This window comes from Abramis brama (assembly GCF_963993115.1).
Source record: "Abramis brama genome assembly, chromosome: 18".
NCBI classification, from domain to species: domain Eukaryota; kingdom Metazoa; phylum Chordata; class Actinopteri; order Cypriniformes; family Leuciscidae; genus Abramis; species Abramis brama.
In genome coordinates this window covers 13,780,394-13,801,415 of record NC_139980.1, presented here as the reverse complement: position 1 = coordinate 13,801,415, position 21,022 = coordinate 13,780,394, and the positions used below count along the sequence as shown (strand labels likewise).

The 21,022-nt window shown below is 36.5% G+C and overlaps 1 protein-coding gene across 1 annotated transcript; it reads right to left on the bottom strand.

Annotated features, from left to right (window-relative positions):
• Positions 1-1,191: 1,191 nt before the first annotated feature.
• dsg2.2 (desmoglein 2, tandem duplicate 2) lies at positions 1,192-19,662 on the bottom strand. Its single transcript, XM_084090807.1, has 14 exons — positions 19,547-19,662; positions 16,328-16,450; positions 15,180-15,335; positions 13,132-13,273; positions 12,843-13,012; positions 12,609-12,743; positions 11,738-11,923; positions 10,811-11,346; positions 5,665-5,807; positions 5,192-5,413; positions 4,760-4,999; positions 4,494-4,615; positions 4,142-4,408; positions 1,192-3,808 (listed from the first exon to the last, which is right to left on the bottom strand). Exons 1-14 carry the CDS (start codon positions 19,598-19,600, stop codon positions 2,231-2,233), a joined length of 4,074 nt encoding a protein of 1,357 aa, XP_083946933.1. The 5' UTR covers positions 19,601-19,662; the 3' UTR covers positions 1,192-2,230.
• Between the last annotated feature and the right edge of the window lie 1,360 nt (positions 19,663-21,022).

Genomic DNA, 21,022 nt, shown 5'->3' with positions numbered 1-21,022 from the left:
CTGAGCTGTTGATCAGAGCTATGCTTGTGTAGAGGATTTGAGGGGGGGGGGAGGTCATGGGGGGTTGGGCAGGTTACTGATCACTTTTTGGGTGGGGCATCTGAAACAGAACTTTCTCTTGTACACACCCAAGCGTGAGAGTTTTCTGATGTGGAGCCCCCTACAACCTCTCTCTCTCGTCCAGCCTTCACGGTTATTCACATTGTGTATGAAAGAAGCTAATTCAACATATTTAAACTGTAAAAAGATACAGTGACTATGAGATACAGTGCTGAATGTGAGGTTGTGAAACATGTAATGGTCTCCCAAAAAAGGAATTTCAAGGCATTGATAGCAAGATATCAAACCAAATGTTTCTGAGTTTTTTGAGGCATTTTTCTATGACTTTTAAGCAAGGTGATTTTTAGTGGCTGGATGAAGTCAGTTCTCCTCAAGCTTACATAGCAGAGTAACCACAAGTGTAGTTCTTCACATTCTACAAACATTTACAAATGTAAAAAAAAAAAAAAAAAGTATCACAAAGTGACACCATACTTTAGTATTGAGCATTGTTTTATCATTTGAAATCTGACAAACCACTTTTTGTGAAATGTTTTGCTTGAAATTGGCTTGCGCTCTATTTCTTTTAAACAAATTGGACTTGGCTTGATATTTTAATATAAGAGAAGTTCACAACGTAATTTCGGGAGGAGTGAACCCATCTAATCTTTCAAAAAACTGCCAAAGCATATAAGCAGCCGTTCACGTTGCTCTGGCATCAGCTGTTTTTTCATCCCTCCACCTCCCCAACTCCACCTACCATACTCATCATCCCAGCATAAGTAGTCCAACTGGGGGTATATCTAAGCTAGAGTTGAAGCTGCTTCCTCGAGTCCCTCCACTCCACTGCGGACAACAAGCCAAATACGCTTAACCTTATAAGCTTAAAGATTATATCGGCAAAGGAACTCGTGAATGTAGCTTAAGAGTCTAAATAGGTTTTGGTTCCACTAAACAGACTGGCAATACTTCAATGAACTTTGATAATTCACCTGCACTACAAGTTCATGTGCTACACCTTTCACCCAAATGCAGTCTGCCCCAGGAAAAGTATAAACCAGAAGGAAACACCCGACCAGTGTGGTAAAAACATCAATACAGTTTCATGCCACTAGATGGTGTGAATCACAAAATATAACTCTAGCCATATATGTATATATATATATTTATTCATTGCTTTTATATTGGTGCAGTAGTAACAATAGAGGTAACAGCTTCCAAATGCATATCCAATGCAAAACACACATAATAGGAAACAATATGCATTGTGAAAGGTGCTATACCAATAAACTTGAATAGTTATAATGTAGACCTACATTAAACATTCAGTAATGATTGGAATTCATGGTTAAGGGCAGTTTTTTCAAGCTACTGAAAAATAAGATACATTATTAACATGCTCAAGACAACATTGTGTTTAAAAACAATGAATGGCCATCTTGCAAACAACTTAACCTCACTGTTCATTATCACAATCTATTAAACCACAGTCGTAGTTTCACCAACAAAAATCCCAAGAGAAACAATTATTTTAAAATACAACAGTATCTGTGGTATGATTTCCATAGGACATAACTTTGACTGCCCTCTGTTTATAGTAATGCAATTAGGCTATGAAATCATGGAATCATGTCACTGTCTGAACTGACTGACTAATAATAATCAACAATTTTACATCAATCAACATAAATATTCATATTCCAGTGATTCAAATGATTTAATTATTCAGTTTATGAAAATAAAACCTTTACAATACATTTAAATGCTACATAATCAGACATACAGTAAGAAATTGTTACATAATACATTATTTCATTATTGTTAATCAAGTTATTAATTGCTTTAAAAAATGTCTAATGTGCTAACCTGTCCTTTAAAATCTACTCTGTAAAATACCTTATCCCTTTGTAAAACATTATTTATTAACATTATTGGCCTTTAAACATGTTCAAAACACACTGCAAAAATGTTGAATTCTCAAAAATGCTTATGACCACGTGTTGTCATTTTAATATTGAGTACTTCTAATTCATCTGATGCCTAAAATAGTTTCTCTGTTTCTCTGTGAGCAATTCCACCGTGAGAATGATGGTATTTAATGGTATTAAAATTGGGAATTGATCACTCCTAAACATTCAGGTGCCCATTTTGTTACATGTCCTTTGGATCTTGTGGATCGTGTCATAACCAATTAAGTCAGAACTCTGGACACTGTAGAGCGGAATAACTGTCTATTTGCTACCTGAGGCAATCCTACAGGACTAAGTGCTTCTGGACTCCTGGCAAGTGGACGCTGAATGGGAATATCTAGAATAGAGGGACCATTAACCAATGGTCTACTCTGTCCACTTTCCCCTGATACAATGTTCTGAACATTTGAGAAGGGACCACTTAATAATAGCTGACTGTTATTTACCTGTCCAGTAGAAACGTGAGGCAAGCTCACTAGGCTTGTAGTACCTGCACTCATAGACACAGGATACTGGCCTGGTCCTGTAACCAATAAGTTACCCCCATTGACATGACCCTCAGCAATAGTAGGACCACTAACCAACAGTCTGCTCGCTACACCTTCTCCTGATATGTTTGAAGCACTTGAGAAAGGAGCACTGGATAATAGCTGGCTGTTTACTTGGCCATTTGCAATTTGAGGCATGCTCACTAGAGTTCCAGAGCCTCCTACTAAAACATTACCTCCATTGACACGACTCTCTAGAATTGTTACTGTCCCTTGTCCATCATTCTGTGCACTGGAAACGGAGCCATCAATTACTCTTTGGTTCATATGTATTGGTCCACTGGAAACGGAGCCATCAATTACTCTTTGGTTCATATGTACTGGTCCACTGGAAACGGAGCCATCAATTATTCTTTGTTTCATATGTATTGGTCCACTCAACTCCTGAGAACTCACTTGGTAAATTGGTTGAGGGCTCATGGGATGATTTGGACCAAGACCACTGACTAATACCCTACTTCCATTGACTGAACCATCCATAAGAGTTACCCTACCCTGCCCGCTCTCTCCTGATACAACCGATCCCACAGGTGCTTTAACCATCTGCAGCGAACCAGTTCCATCTAGTTGTTGCTGTTGCATCATTACAAAGTTTGAAGTTGGTGGAAGGTTCTGGATTATCATAGGATTAACTTCACCAAAACATTCATTAAACATGACTGGATTTTGAGGTCCAATTTGAGAGTACAAGACAGAATCACCAATGATGCCCTGCTGTCCACTACCTAAATGTGCAAGTGCATGGCCATTACCTTGAGTCAGAAGCATGTCAGCTTCTGGAGTGCCATTATTTATGTAAAAACCTTGCCCAAGACGATCCTCAGACAACAAAACATTGCTTTGCATTGGCTGGTCTAATACGAAGTACATAGGCTGCTGTACGACCATCTCATGACTAGGTGCGGTTTGGACAAGTGGTGACTTGACAGTTATCTCCACAGGACTGGTTTGGACAGTGTTGGTCATGTGATTGGAAGATACTCCAGTAAATGCAGTTGTGGTTGGTGTTGTCTCTACAGTATTTACAATAACATTTGGGTCAGCCTGAGACATAGATTGAGTCTCTCCAAATCCACAAACCTTAGCCAAGGTGTTGAACTTTAAACTCATGTTGTTTAAGAACTCCAGGTCATCATTGAACTCGTCGTAGCTGCAGCTGTCAACAGAACCGGCAACAGATCCTTCACCCTCATAATCATACTTCTTCAATCCTTCCTCTGGAGAATCACAGTTTTCTATATACGTAGATTTCTGCAAAAGAGTGAAAGAAAATATCATTTTAAATGTAATCGAATGAGGTGTTCATAAAATATCTTCATGTTGTTCCAAATCTTTTTCTTCTGTGGAATGAAAGTCAGTGGGATCCTGTGTTTTTGGACTCCATTTACTTTCATTATACAGACGGAAACAGTTTAAACATTCTTAAACATATCTTCCACAGAAAAAAGAAAGTCATACACATTTTGGAGCAACATGAGAGTGAAAAAATTAAACATTTTTAGATAACTATCCCTTTATGTATTAAAAAATGCCTCCATACAACACATAATAATAATAATAATAATAATAATAACAATAACATACTTGCGTGAAGTATTCTTTTAGAAATGCATCCAACAACACATTATGCTCTTCTTGACATCTGGCAGAGTTTTCCATATCTGCTCCGTCAGTATCACAGTAAAAGCCTCCAAATGCACTCTCCTGCATCATTCCTACCATTTTAGAACTCTTATAGGCTAGTTGGTTTGATTGCTGTACATGAATGTCATCCATTGGGGTTTTATAGTTTATAGCTTCCACCATTCCACCATTGTTGAGGTTTGGCGGGGTGCTCATCAGAAGAACATCCTGGAAGAGAAACAAAAGAAATGATCACATAATACAGAAATTATGAGCTGTGTGACATCATGAAGGTAATTTTTTTTTTTTTTACCTTGTCTTCTCCTTTTCCCTCTGTGCTATAGGAGGTAAGGTGTTGCTTGGTTTCAAATGGCATGTCAATAAAACCTATTCCAACACTCCCACATTCACATTTTATTAAGACCATGAGCACCACTAAAAATACAGAGACAGAAACACAAACACTATTTTACAATGTTACCACAGATAATTTGATCCAGACCATTAGCCTGCCAACTTTACAGTTAACTAAACTTTATATTTACAGTAGTAGACCATAGCAAAGTAAACCATGCTCACAGATTAGACAGAGGAATCCTAGAATCAGGAAACTAATTCCTGACGCTCCAAGAGTGGCTGATGCAGTGCGTACTGCTGCCATTTTTGCACCACAAACCATGCCTTCAGAGCAGGTACAAACTTCTAAATGGAGGACTTGCTCAATGGGGCAGGCCCGTCCTTGCATGTCACTGATCTCCATGGTGACTTCGTAAAAGCCAGGCCATAAGTCATCTTCAGTGAGCAGTGAAGCACTTACATCTGAAGAGGTGAGAAAAAGTTAGAGACCTGACTATGAGGTTACTTTCAACTCAAAAGTGAACAAGAAAAATCATTATCTACTTTATATGTTTCTATAAATTACATTAGACATTTACATGAATATCTGAATATGTTTCATAAGATATTATTATCGAAAAACAGAGATTGATTGGTAGTTCTGTTTGGTATTACCATTTATTCCCTGCACGTTCCATTTGCCCTTTGTCTTCTCTTGTATCAAATTGAACTTCAGTGGAGCTCCGTTGGGATATGAATCATTGTCTTCTGCTGTGACATTCACTACTCTAGTATCACTGCAGACAGTCTGCACATTATCAATGAGTTTGGGGCAGTTATCATTAAGGTCCTCCACCTGCAAGGCTATAGTCCCTGTAGACGTCTGAGGGTGCAGCTCTAAAATGTATAACAAACACAAAACATGTTGCAATTTACCTTCTTAAATCTTCTTTTAATATATACTAGTGTTTAAAAATCACCCAGGACACACTTCATGAAGTTGGTTGAGAGAAATTAAACAGAGTGTAAAGTGTGACGACTGTACTCTAAATTGTCGATAACAATAAAAAAAAGTAGGTGTGTCCAAATATTTGACTGCTAATGTAAAGGTTCCCAACATAATGTACTGACTCTTTGTTCCTACTAACCATCTGTAATGCAGAGGATCTTGGCATAGTAGGTCCCATTTACCACATATGGAGACTCACGATCTGGTAACTTGTTGAGTTTGATCTCAGCAGTGTCCACGTTAATAGAAATCCAGTTGTCAGGGTCATATGCCTTTGCATATCTATAAACAAACATGGTACATTACCTGATTGCTACATTTGGGGTTTATTACAGGAATAGTTTATCACATTTTGTAAAACCAAGGTGTAATAATGCTTCTTAACAAACCTGATTGAGTGTAATCAGTGCCAGTCCTCCCTATTCGCAAACTACGCTTAGAGCCCCCAAACCATCAGGGGGCCCCCTTTCTCTCAAATATTATTTAAGTAGCATATCACTATATAATGTAAACATATTTTTATAACAAACACAAATGTGGATTCAACTTTAGCGGAGTCATGTAGAAATGTATTATTTATATTTATTTAATAACTGTTTTGGACATCATGCAGTGTGGCAGATAATGACATATGCTTCTTGACATATGGCTATGGCTTCCAAACGAAGCTATCTGTCCGGAGCAGAAAAAAAGAGAATGTGCCAAGAATGAAGTGGGTATGTATTTTTGTAACATTTTAAATTCGTATTTAGTCTTGACAAACCAATAAATTTGTAAAAAAAAAACAAAAAAAAAACTCCAGTCCAGATCTCAGGCCCCTGGTTCCGTATTAGTCAACTCAGGGATGGGCAGTATTTATGATACATGTATTTCAAATATGTATTTCAAATATAAAATAGTATTTTGTAATTTGTATTTGATAGGATTGATGAAAATGGCTTCATATTTTGTATCAAAATACTTGAGTGTTTTGTATTTTTGTAGTTTTAAAATACTGTAAAATACTTTGTAAGAAGTCTACATGATGACATCATAAAAATGCAGCCTCTGATTGGTGCCTACTCAGTAGTTTGCTCAGACCTTTTGAGATCAGAACAGAAAATGTGTCCATATGGAAGAAGGTGGTCAAGATAAGAAACGTGTTGGCTGCCAGCTTCCCATACATTTTTTGCATAAATTGCTATTATTTTTAACAGTTCATGTTAAGTTTTGGTGTTCGTTTTAGTAGCCTAGGCTAAATAGTTTACCAATTTACATAATGTTCTTGAAAACTATTATACCGAGCAGCAGCCTCACAGTTAACGTTAGCTTGCTACTTTCAGCTTATGTTAAGTTCGTCGGTTGTGCACGAACAATAATAAGAATAAAGTATGAATGACTGGTCTTCTTATGAATGACTTGTTTGTCATTGAGTCAGTGTTGCTGATGCAAAGTAGGCCCTTCGTTACCAAACACCAACTAACTATATAAGGATACAATTATGTGTCATTCGCAAACTGTTAAACATTAAATGGTTGCTTACTTTAAAAACTAACCTTTATGATCACAGGGATATGTGAATATTTGATCTGTTAACTGGTTGTACATTTCAGATTTATTACATGACTCGGGCAGAGAAAAGCTGTTGCTATCAAACATTGCTTACTTAATCAACTGAGTCAGTGTAATGGTGAAGGGATAGATCAAATAGGCCAATTAATGGAAGGTATGCGAAGAAATTTCATGCTCCCCTGTAAAAGTATTTTTTAGTATTTTTAAAATACAAAAATACAGTAGTTTATTTTGATACATGGTGTGGCTGCTATATTTTGCAGTTTATTTTGATACACTTAAAATTAAGGTATTTCGTATTTATGCCAGTATAAATTAATAATCAAAACGTTTTTGTGCGTGGTTTAACGTATAAGAAATAAACACATTCCTGTTCAGTCATGCAAGCTGTCCTGTGAGTCCTGTCAAGTGCTTTAAAAACAATTCCCATTATTCTAAAGTTAGAGAATTATCAATGTATTTTTGTCTGTTTACTTTAGCTTTTGTAAGCTATAGTTATCATGTTTTAGTTTCATTAGTAAATCAAGCATTTGGAAAATCATTTCAGCTGTGTGTAGTTCCCTTTCAAATGGGAACTCGCACTGCATCCTAGGACGCTATGGGGAACACCTCCTGTGTGAACGGTGTCTGAAGCATGTGTCTAAATGCGACAATGTCATTGGTTGGCAACAGCCCGACACAACACTACCGGTGCGACCGTGAGTATAAGAGGGCGCCTGTAGTACAGGTCATCAATTTCTTTTGACATCAAGATCCATTTATTTGTGTACGTGTGAAGGCAGTCACTATGGAATATACTCAGCCAAGCATTTCAAGAAGTATGTTTTCAGAAATATGAGTGTATTGACACTTGAGGACATATGACTTGTGACCCTTTCTTTCTTGTGGTAGGCACCTTCAGGTGAATCTGACAGACAAAAGCTGTCTTTAGGGTAGAGTGTAGCTAGGCCTCCTCTCATTCTAGAGAGTGGTCACGCTGAAGCCTTCGCTCCCCAGAGCTTCAGCTTAGATTGCGACATCAAGTTGTATGGCTCTTTGTTAGCCTCCTTGGTAAGGCTGTCTTTAGTGTAGAGTGTAGTTAGGCCTCCTCTCGTTCTAGAGGATCATCATGCTGAGGCCTTCGCTCTCTTAGAGCTCAGTCTAGACAGCGGCACAAAATGCATATGGCTCTCTGTGAGCCTCCTTGGTGAAACTGTCTTTAGGGTAGAGTGTTTATAGGTCTCCTCTCACTCTAGACAGCCATCCTGCTAAGGCCTCTGCTCTGCAGAGCTCTGCTTTGAGTTGTATTGTTCTCCGAGAGCCTCCTTGATGAGGCTATCCTTCTGATCTTTAGAGCTTAGTCTAGATGATGGTACCAATGTGAATGGCTCTCTTGAGCCTCCTTGGCTAGATGGTATTTATGCCAGCATGTTTTTAGGCCTCCTCTCATTTTAGAGAGTCGTCCTGCTGAGGCCTCCACTCCCCATGGCCTTGCCTGGATAATGTCTAGAATTGTATGGCTCTCTCTGAGCCTCCTAGAGAGATCTGTCATAGCATAGAGTGTATTTGGGCCTTTTCTTGTTTCTAGAGTCATTATGCTGAAGCCTCCACTCGTTAGAGCTCTGTATATACAGGCGATTCCAGTGTGTATGGCTCTCTGTGAGCCTCCTTGGTGAACTGTTTGTGGACAGAGTGTAGTTAGGCCTACCCTCATTCCAGAGAGACTTCATGCTAAGGCATCTGCTCACCAGCAGTTAGAGGTTGAGCTAGAGTTCTCCCCTTCGCTCAGAGGATTTTTATGCAGAGTATCCCCGTCTATAGAATCCGGTGTGAAAGGTTATTGCCTGCTAGAAATTTCTTCTCATTGGAGGCCTCCTTATTGGGAGGTGTTGTGTGCAAACGGGTTGTAGGCCATCGCTGCTGAGTTAGCAAAGTTAGCCTCCCTGGTGGTGTTTTAGAGGTAGATTGGATACTTAACACCCCCCAGAAGTGACAAGCCAGAATTTATATTCTATTAATCATTGGACATATTCCCTTTAGGTATTCATGATATGTAATACCAAGTCCTTGAGCTGCTTGTGGGCCGAGACTTTCTACTCAGCTCTCCAAGGAAGACAGGAAGGATGTAAGCCGGGACTTCCCTTGTCATTGTGCGTGCAGCTTGGGCTATGGGCGTATGGAATAATGTAACCTACAGCCTCTGGTGCATTGCCGAGTTCCCATTCGAAACGGGAATGTCTCAGGTTACAAATGTTACCATGGTGTCTCGTTGCCATGCCTGTGTAACAGACGTAGGCCAGTGAGAGCTGTGTGTGTAAACCTCACTCCCCTAATCTCAAGAGGCGCTTTAGCGACTGACGCTAGAGACTGCGGTCTTTAGCCTCCGTGTTACAACCCCCGCCTCCGATGCGGACGGGTCCGGGTTCAGACAAAAGTTGTTAATGACATATATTACAGGCACTAGGGGTGCTCAGCATAGCCATCTGTATCTGTAACAATCTCATAATTACTCGTATCTGTATCTGTCTACTGATAAAACCGGAAGAAGTCAGGGCTTTACCCGGAAGTTCATACAATTACTTGAGAAGACCCTTATGTCTGTGGTTTTACCGCCCATCTGTTTTCTTCGTAGTACTGAACAAATTTGCCTTGTATAACTGATTAAATAATATTTTTATTATGATTATAACATTTATTTAAATATCTTTTAACTGTTTGAGCCAATAGCCTCATATAGGCAATGCTTTGAAGTGTAATGCGATTGTGCTTCGGGTGACTTGAGTTCGAGTCCAAACTCAGGAGCCTGTCGTGATTAAAAAAGTTCTAATTAAAACAGTAATAATACATAATAATAATAATAATAATAATAATAATAATTTGTTACATTTATATAGCGCTTTTCTGGGTACTCAAATCACTTTACATAGAAGGGGGGAATCTCCTCAATCACCACCAATGTTAAATAAGCATGTTAAATGCATTAAACAGTACATTTCCAGAGGAACTCTGAGTAATGTTAGGACAATCACAACCCCAAATAAGAGGAGTCTGACTCTATAAAAAGCTTATAAATGCAAATCTGAACAAACTATAAAGAATACACCTGCATAAATGCCCTCTCAGAGAGAGAGTGAGACAGAGAACTATGTAGCCTATCATATCATACGAAGTTTAAAACATTTAAATAGACATATCAAGTAGTAGAAAATGTACAGGCTATATATCTTAGCTGATTATTAGGCTACTCTTGTCAGAGCTTGTTTGGTTTCTGAGAAACACGCAAAGACGGGACACGACTGTCTGATTTGCATTCAGTTCACACACTCATTATTGTGTAGTGATTTTGGAGGTTAATGTATAATATCGTGCTTTCCCCTGACTTACCTTTTATCCAGCAAACACGAGGAGTGACTGTGTCAGCCTCAGCCGAATATTATTAGGCATAATTATTTGTTATTCATTTTGAAGCCATTATCCATGCCTTTCCGAATAAGGTATTTGGCTTTGGGCACACCCCTAACAAGCACCCTCTTATACCCACAGTCGCACTAGCAGTGACGTCTCAGGCTGTCGCCAGCCAATGACATTGTCGCGTTTCAATGGGGGCCCCTTCACAAAGTTTTGCTTAGGGCCCCTAGAAGTTAGTGTAGGACAGGCACTGTACTGCATATTTAACCAGATAATTTTGTTGAAAAATTTTACAATCTTGATTACAGATTTGTTGTTTTACCAATAAATTATTGAAGAACACTTACTTGACTTTTTCTGCTGTTTTCCCTGTGTCTTCTTCTATAGCAGTGTAGGTGCCAATTACTTTTGGAATAGAACTTTTGGTGTTTTCAGATACAGATATAGGCTTGACCTTTGGCTTGAACTTTGGGGGTTCTGGTTTGTTTTTCACACTGATCTTCACTAAGTATGGCTTTTGCTTGGACATGCTGGAGCCCGGTTTACCGCTTCCTCCAAAATACATAACGCCGATTCCAGAAGCTCCAGATTGACCACTGGCTCCAGAAGCTCCAGATTGACCACTGGCTCCAGAAGCCCCAGATTGACCACTGGCTCCAGAAGCCCCAGATTGACCACTGGCTCCAGAAGCCCCAGATTGACCACTAGCTCCAGAAGCCCCAGATTGACCACTGGCTCCAGAAGCCCCAGATTGACCACTGGCTCCAGAAGCCCCAGCTGCACCTGCTGCTCCTGCTCCACTCCCTAGAGGTGCTCCTGGATGAGCTTTGTTTGAAACAACTAGGTTCAGGTTCATATCAGATGCTGACTCGAAGTCAACAGGCTAAAGGAGAGAAAAAAGGGGTTGCACTTTATTTTACAGTACGTGCACTTACGTGTACTTACAGTGTACTTACCTAAGAAAGTACTGGCTAATATAAGGTAAGTACATGGGTTAAGGTTAAGTTTAGGGGTAGGTTCAGGGTTAGTACCTAGTTATTGTAATTACTATAATAAGTACATTGTATGTACATGGGGAACAGGACTGTAAAATGAAGTGCTACCGAAAGAAATGCATTTGGTTACTCAGTACGAACCATGTAATAAATATATATGTAAATAACATGTGATGTGTACATCACACAAAAACAGCACACCCTTACTACATTTTAGCCTTAATCTCATTGGTTCCGTCACATGAACTTCTTAGAACTGTGTACAAAATAAGCACTGACCTTGTTCAGGTACAAAATACCCATATTTGTCTTCGGATCAGTTTCAATAGTGAAACGTCCATCCTCGTTTCCAGAGACTATTTCAAAAACGGCCAACCAATTATCTGTCCTATCTTCATCCATATCCAGTGCCTGGATCCTTAAAACCTCAATGGGTGCCACATTCTCATCAATACTTGCTGAAAACTATAAAACCAGAAAAAACAGTTCACACTCTTTCCCATTACCATCTATTATTAAACATTTTCTTATACTAAAGTTAATAATGAAAAGTCTAAGAGGAATACCTTTGAGAAAAAGGAGTACATTTTAGAATATGAATGCAATGCGCTAGATGGTTAAGCATAAAAAAAACAAAACAAAAAACGAGAAACTGCGCATCGTGTTTTATATTCTGGGTTTCATCTGCTTGCTTGTACATAGTACGCATCATCGATAAGGTGTATGCTGAATTTGGTCTTTTAATATCACTGTCTTACAACATTTTAGTGCTTATTACAAACCAAAAAAAAAAAAAAAAAAAAAAGGCAGGCAATGGAGGAAAACCTGGTTTTGCCCTCCAGGTGCATGTAAATAAGGGTGTCACATGAGAACTATGAATTGTCTTTGAAATATAGTTAGTGCCGAATGTGATGGTGATGATAGTGTACTTTTTTAAAATACGCTTAAGTGGCATTTTATTGTATTAATATTATATCTCCAAGTACAGTTTGTTTTAAATATACTATAAAGGTTTGAAGTACACTACAAGTGTACATTCAATTAATTTAAGTGCACTTCTTTTTTTCACAAGGGTATGAAGAAAACAACACTATTTAATGTCAGAATTGTGACCTCCTGACTATTTATATTAGCCAATGCATATAGTCACCTCATCCTTCTCCAAAGTAGGAATATTGTCATTAACATCCAGGATGTCGATAGTTACAGAAGCTGTAGCAGAATTTCCTTGAGGACCTCCATACATGTCAGCAGCTTGCACCGTAAGAACATAAGAGCTGCATTCCTGTTTAACAGAATAGGAAATTAATCCATCTTGACACTTTGGCAAAAGAAAATGACACATAATCACACATATAAATACCAGTATTACTGAAGCAAATACCTCTCTGTCAAGCGTTGGGTTGTTCACATAGATTGTTCCATTGTCTTTATTCACAGCAAAGAAAAGCTGGCCATTATTTGGCTCTTGTTTGATTAAGGTGTATGCTATCTGACTGTTAGGAGTGTTTTCCTTATCTTCATCTTTGGCCACAACTTGTGTTACAAAGGTTCCTGGAAAGAACACAACAATAATATATATATATATATATATTTAAGGTGAAGGATTGGTCATCCTTAATTGCAGAAAATCAGACAATGGTTGACAATGTCAATGCAGATGGCAGGCTCACCAACTGGACACCCCTCATAAACGCTGGTTCGTTCTGGCTTTTTGAAAACTGGTGAGTTATCATTCTGGTCCTCCACGGCGAAGTTTACTTTAATATTAGCTTCAGCTATGCTGTTGTTTAAGAACCATGCAGTGCCAATAAGCTACAAGATAAAAATAAAACAAGGCTTCTATGACGATATGACTTTGTTTATGAAAAAAAAAAAAAAAACTTTCTTGTTAACTTGAAAAGGCTGTCTGGAATTTGTTCAGAAACCAAGAGCAACTTTTTTAACAACTATAGCAAAAATCTGATGATATTGTTATTTTAGTTTTCATAAAATGTTTTGAGCTACTGTAGATATCTGAAACCAACATACAGTACAAATCCAGTTTTTAACCTTGAAAGTTATAGATATAGATAGCCCTTGTGACAACTATAGTCTTGGTCTAAAGCATAATACATGACTGTGTACTATATATATATGCAACGCATTCTCATCCTAGAGCGTCATATACTGACGCTTTTGAAATTTCGTCTACATTCGACGCACATGGCAGCCTTTAGCGTCAATATGAGACGCAGATTATGGGTAGGTTTAGGTCTGGGGTAGGGTTAGACCGCTAGGAGGCGCCTTCTGGCCCATATTTATCTGCGTCTCATATTAGCCGCGTACTACGGAGCCTGGGAAGTCACCTGTGGGAGAGAAAAAAAACAATCCGTGGCGACGGTTTGGCAATCCGTCTGCTCAGTTTATAAACCGTACTCACGAATTCTCAAACTGTTCCCTCGGTTTAACAAATCGTGCCCACGGATTAATAAACCGTACCCACGAGTTTCTAATCCGTGCTCTCAGATTTGTAAACCATGCCTTCAGTTTTTGTAATCTATACCCACAAATTCATAAACCGTGCCCACGCCTTTGGTAATCCGTTCCCACGGGTTTGTAAACTGTAGGCTACTCACGGATTTGTGACTCGCCCTCATTTTAGAAGAACACGTTGTTAACGAATCTTATTGTATAGTGTTTTATTGAATATTAAGTGGAATACATCAAATTGACATACGTCTGCATACTTGATTGTCAATTGTAGCGGGTATGGGTGGAATATACGATTTAATATGAATGACGTGCATCAAAATCTTTTGTTTATTTGTGATATAATCTTAGCACTTTATTATTATTTTCTAACCTGTATTATGACTGATATTTGACGAATTGCTTTGTTCATTTTTTTGTAAGTTTGGGACAAAATATGTAGCCTAAAATGTAATAATATGAATAATTATAATAATAATAATTATTATTATTTGAGTTAATAACTATAAATTAGTTCACTAGACAGTAATATGTTTATCATAAAATAATTTATGAATGCTTTATTTTTAAGCCAAAATTATGCAAAAAATGTAGGCCTATTTTATCCAAAACTGTAAAAGGTTAGGTTATAGCCTATAATAATAAAACATTGATAAATTATTTGATGACAAACATATTACTGTATTACTAAGTTAACTCGTTTATAGTTCATTTATAACTTAAATAATAATCTGCTAGCAACACTGGACATCAACCACACGGCATAGGCTAATAACCTTTTTTTCATATACTGTCTACTTTCTATAACAGTTCTATCTAATAACATGTTAAACAGTACTGTTAGACAGATCGCTAACTAATAAACACAGAGAATGCGAACATTATTTGCTCTGGCGTTCTCAGCGCCACCAAAATAAAGGTCCGTCGCGCCGTCAAAATAAAGGTCACCGTGCTTGCGTCACTCCCTTACCCCTACTACCAGTTCCTATGGCCACTTGGCCAGTGCGAACGCAAACAGCAAAACCGAGTTTGGGGGAGAGTAGTTCTTAGAACTGTTTAGAAGTGGACAGTTCCTAGAACTAAGTTCCTGTAACTACTTGGTCGGAAAGCGGCTAGACCTAAACCTACCCATAATCTGCGTCTCATATTGACGCTAAAGGGTGCCATGTGCGTCGAATGTAGACGAAATTTCAAAAGCGTCAGTATATGACGCCTTGTATCTTAAATATTGTGTGTTCATTATCCTCACGGTGTAGAATTCTCTCTCCTCACGATCCAGAGGCCGTAAGAGGCGAACAAACCCTTTGCGCTCGTCTACCATGAAATGACCAACAGGGGACTGGTCAGCTCCTGGACCCGTTAGAGTGTAGCGCAGCTGCATTTCCACATCCATGTCTGATCGCATCTGAGAAAGATCATATTGCAATAATGCAGGTTAGAATACTGTCACTAAAGATGAGTGTAAATGGTACTAAAACCCGGAAAGTTTAAAATCACAATTCAATAACAATTAAAATCATTCATGATTTAAGATTCCTAAAAATTGTAACACCCAAAACATATCATCAGTTTGGCATTTTCTAAAGTTTAATGGTAAAAGTTCAATTTTCACAAACTAGTGCACAAACTTTATAAACAAACTTGACTGCATTCACCAAGCTTCAACACTGTTACTGTAAGAAAAAATTATCAAACAAGAATTTCTTTCATTTCTTTTTAATATCTTTAACCCCTTGTTTTCATAATTTATTAAATACTTTTTTGTACTATGAACTGTAATGTGTCAAAAACATCATACAGCTCAGATAGTCATATGTCATATGAGTTATAGTTAGTACAATGTCTAAAGTGGACTATCAAAATGAAGTATTCAACAAGTAAATTCAAACCAACATTAGTTGGCTAATCCCTCCTGAGTGATAACTTAATCTACACTACATTTTCAACACTGTAACCCTGTTTTTTTATTGTTAGATATATTTTTATGTAATATGTACATCAAATATGTAATATTTTATGTTTCATGAAATTAATTTAATGCGTATTGCTTGAAAAGAAGCAAAAATTTAAAATAACTGGACATGTCCCAAATTTTGGTAACAAGCCTAATTTAAAATGATTGGAAAATAAAACAGGTCATATAATGTAGTTTGTATAGTTTTATTTTCCACTAAAAAATAAAGGTATTGTATTAAAGGTATACCCGTTTCGTGGAAAGTGCTGACAACTGGCTGTATGACAGTTTTATCTTTTAATAAAGTAATTGATTTACTGAGTAAGAATACTGAATAACTTGATTATAACTTGAATAACTGAATATTATTATCGAAGCCGACATTGTAATATGCAGTACGTGCAACGAGTGGAGAGATTTGCTGTATTGTAAGGTGTTTCTACCCTGCTGATGTAGGCCTCATTGCTGTAGTCCACATTTTCCATTAGCTTTTTAACAGGTACAACCCATTCCCTTTTATGACGCTGCTTCTGTGGAACTTTCCAACAGTCTCCAGTGCTCAGGATCTAAAAAAAAACAAAAACAAAACAAAACCTTAACACATAACAACAACTATAATATTTGCTTCATAACACTTTTTAAAATACCTTTTTATTATTATTATTATTATTTTATGATGGCCTGGTTTTTAGGTTTAATTGTTATGTTCTTTTACAGTGATAAACGGTTGTGCAGTTTTTTTTTTAGTAATGCAACTTTGTGTATGCAAGAAGTAAAATGTGAGATGGTTCACCTCTTCTGTATGCTAACAACACAGTTACAAGTGAACATCATATGCTATATTAATATTTTGTAAAAAAAAAAAAGGAAAAGAAAAAAGAGTAGGCCTATGACTTTCTTAATCAGCAGTTTTGTCTTGTTTACAGTAAAAATAACTGTACATCCTTAATGTACCTTCAACATCCTTAATCAACATCCTTCAAACATCATATAACATCCTTCAAACAACATATATTTTCTATTATTATTCTATTATATATTATAACTTATTTTCTATTAAGATATTGTGACTTGCAGCTGTGCTTGAATTTTTTTTCTTACCTCATTGGCATATGGTTTAATCATAAAAATCATAATCATAAAAAACAGTGATGTTACAGTCATTACAGAATAGCATTTTGGTATCTGTATAAGCACTGTAAAAAAAAAAAAAAAAAAAAAAATATATATATATATATATATATATATTTCAAAGTTGTAAATAAAACAAAGATTACCGGAGTATGTTTTATATGTATACAATTTAAGTCCTTGAAAATTTAATGTTTAATTCAATATGTTACTTGCTGATACTATAGCGATTTCGGAGTGAACATTTTTCTATACCAATTCTTATATTATGTTAATATACCAACCTTTTCAGTTTGTTACTGTAAAATATACTGATAATACTGCATGCTAAAGGCCACAAAATCACTAAATGTAATTTAATTAAGAGCAAACAGGGCTACGTTTCCCGATAACGTTGTCTCTTAGCGTGCTACGAAGACTCTAAGGTGTAACTTAACTAAAGGTATACCATTTTTAGGCGTGTTCCCGAACCATACCTTAGGAAGGTGCTTATCAATTATTATCTCGTGGTGCAGGGGCTGTTTCACTGCATTATGTGAGAAAGTGGTGTTCTTTATAAAAGAAGCACTTCAGAAATAGTTGAAATTGCATTTATTAGGACTCATGGGATATTATAAAAATAATCCAAACTATAATAGCCTATAGGTAGGTAATAGCCTAGCCTACAATTTTTAATTGTAGCCTATCATCATATATTGCTGCCATAATAACCATTTCAAATGTTTACGTGCTTACTTCTCTTTCCCGTTTTTGTTCACTGAGGTGGAGCTGCCATGAAATATTGTTCTTGTAAATACTTTCCAGCATTTCAGTAGGCTAATGATTTTTGTATTACAAGATCAATTTCTTTTTTCGGCAAATTGTAACAAATGTGTTATGCAATGAAAAAAAATAATAAAAAAAATAGATGAATATCAAAAATTAAATAAATAAATAAATAAATAAATAAATAAATAAATAATCTTACATATGGTGCTCGGCAGTGATCAAAAAGGATTTAAACAGTGGATTTTGAATCTCTACTTGTAAACTCAAAGATGTGGATTCAGACGGCAATTAAATTACCACACGACCTGTTTGTCAAAAAACAGTTTTACGCGGGTTGGGTGAGAAAAACTACAATTTACCTCAACAAGGCGACATAATGAACAACACTCGTCTCATTCATGGAGGTGGAAACAAGTTCTTTGTGACATGCACGATTTATTGTATTAAAATTTAAATGCAAAAGAAAAGGCAGGAGAGTCGGCTGTTTTTGTCAATTTTAAATTTTAATTTAAAATGTTTGCGATTTTAATATAAGTAGCCTAGGCTACATGGTTAAATATTTGACCACTTGCTTGAGCAATTAAATAGCCTATATAAATGTATATAGAAGTAGCACTGAATAGTGCGTTGTTTAAACGTCTATTAAAGAGTGTATATGTGTACAAAGAGAATCGCAATGCTGACAAAACTTTTTTTTTAAATAAAAGTTGCTGATAACTTCTGGATTTGAAATACAAATAGTGAGTATGTTTTTGTGGTACAGCCGTGGATGCTGCGTTTATAACTGCACTGCAAACGCAGCATATGTTAAAGCACTAGCGCGTGCTGCTCCTGCACCGCATAGGCCTACGCACTGCAACACGCACCGCATACGCACTGCACACGGAGTATGTGTGAAACGTAAGGTGTAACTTAGGAATGACGTAGCGTTAAGAAGGTTTAGGGAAACGCAGCCCAGAATAGTGCTTCTTTCCCTTATAAATATAGAGTATACTAAAGTATACAGGGATTCATACCTTTTACTTACAATTGCTTTGTTAAATATAATACACATTTTCAGTATTATGTACTTTTCTACTTAAACTAAAAAGCATATTTGACAATAAATTTACATGTATTGTTTGTCTTTTAAAACATAATATTATTGGTAACATTTTACAAAAAAATGGTCCCATTAGTTTAGGTTAGTTAATGCATTAATTAACAATGATCAATACATTTGTTACAGTAGTTATTATCCTTTGTTAATGTTAGTTAACTGTTCGTTGTTAGTTTAACAGTTTTAACAGCAGCATTTATGCCTTTTCTGTTAAATATTAACAGTGCAGTTTTTCATCTCAGGTAAATTGATCTGGTTTTGGTACTATTTAGATATATTTATTGGAAAACAAGACAGAAATACTGTTGCACTTTATTTTAAGGTGTTAATTGTAGATTAGTTACAATGTAATTATACATTTAAGTACTGAATAATATAAATTAACAACATGCACTTACTATAGGGTCAGGGTTAAGGTTTGGTTTAGGGTTAGTTGTATGTAATTATGCATAATTTATTGTTATTACTATAGTTAGTATGTAACATGTAACAAAGTGTTACCAAAAATACTGATTAAGACAATGCTTTTCACTGCAGCATATTCACACACATCGCATTTGACAACCTTTCACAACATACTCAATTGGTCCATTTTTTTCAAATAAATAAATAAGAAAAGAAAAAAAACAGCATTTAATGGTTGCATCCATCTCTTTTTACATACCTGCGCTGTGAGAAGCAGCAGCAATGTCTGAGCCAACAAAGAGTGAGGGAGCATCTTCTAGAAGAACTGAAAGAAATCTATCAATGTCAAGAGTGTGGTCAATGGCTTTTCAAACTGTATGTACAGTGTTCTTTTGCAATATATAAGGCTCAAACCATATTTTGGTACGCCCCAAAATGAAAACCTCATCACGTGTCTCTTTCACCCTGTGTTGGTTGAGGAATGATATGGTAATTATGATAGAGGGGAAGTCTGTTCCTGCCTAAAGGGAAAGAAAGAACACAATAAAGCCCTTTAAAAACATTAATTATTTTTCTATTTTTAATAAGTTACATCACAAGAAACGTGTGGAATTGTTCTTTAAAAGTTTGGTTGTTTTGAAAGTTTGTATTAAATAATGAATGAAATAAACTGAAAGTAAAACGTTTGTTGTTACATGGCATCAGTCCAGTTCTAAGGAATTAGAAGGAGGGGTTAAAATGGAACCACATAACATGTTTTGTATTTCAGAATAGCTACAGGGTTTTTTTTTAATTATTTTTTGTTTGTGGCCTATACGTGAGTAATGTCAGTTCATGCATCACATAAAGAACACTGAACCACATATATGGCATTGAGAAACACACCTTAGATAATTATTTTTTACCAAGGAAAAAGCCATTAAAATGTCGTCAGTCTTTGATGTGGTTCGCTTAAATGACTCGCATCAGTTCAAACCTGTTTGCTTTAAGTAGCAGTTCCTTATGTTACCATCCACTGGCAATTCATTGAATTTTTATTTAAACATTTATTTACTCATCAAAGTCAATTGTTTTTCAACCACTTTAACCAACTTGCTAAAATCATGAAGGCCACCCCTAGCCCTCTTGCGGTATTCGGCCGATAAATTTAACATTTTGAAATTTTAAAAATCGTAGCTTCATCGGAATGGTACGTGTCATGATCTCGGTGCTGTGTCTTTTGTTCTGAATGGACATTTATGTTGAAGTGTATTCTCTGTTCTCATTGTTTCAGTGTTCTCTTCCTGTTTGCTTTATATCTCTTCTTGTTGTCCTATTAGTTGGCAAAAATTCAACCACAATGCAGTAAAAGAGTGGACAGCAAGGGAGGGGTTACATTCTAAAACATCAAGAGTGCAAAACAGACACACCCACCAACACACACACACAAACACAATTATACACACACAAAAGAACTGGTAGGGCTATTACCATACAGCAAACATGAGTCAGAAGACTGAAATGAGAGGTTCAGATTAGATCAGATCCAGATGGATTAAGGTGTTATAAAGCATTCATTTTTGTTACATGTTTATTGAATTTTAATGTTACGTGTAACAAAATGCTTTCTCTGTATTCAGGTTTGACTGTAGTAATAATGTAAAAACTTGTGCACTTCAAATCAAAATGTCAAAAAATATATGTAAACCTTGACCAAAAGTAGTATTTGAGAATTTCTAAAATATACATTCAAATC

Coding starts and splice junctions, on each gene's coding strand:
- dsg2.2 (XM_084090807.1), bottom strand. CDS start 19,600: ATGCTCCCTCACTCTTTGTTGGCTCAGACATTGCTGCTGCTTCTCACA. Junction 11,924..12,608: donor CTACTTTGGAGAAGGATGAG/GTGACTATATGC, acceptor CTGGTTTTATAG/TTTTCAGCAAGTATTGATGA. Junction 4,409..4,493: donor AGGGAAAAGGAGAAGACAAG/GTAAAAAAAAAA, acceptor TTTCTCTTCCAG/GATGTTCTTCTGATGAGCAC.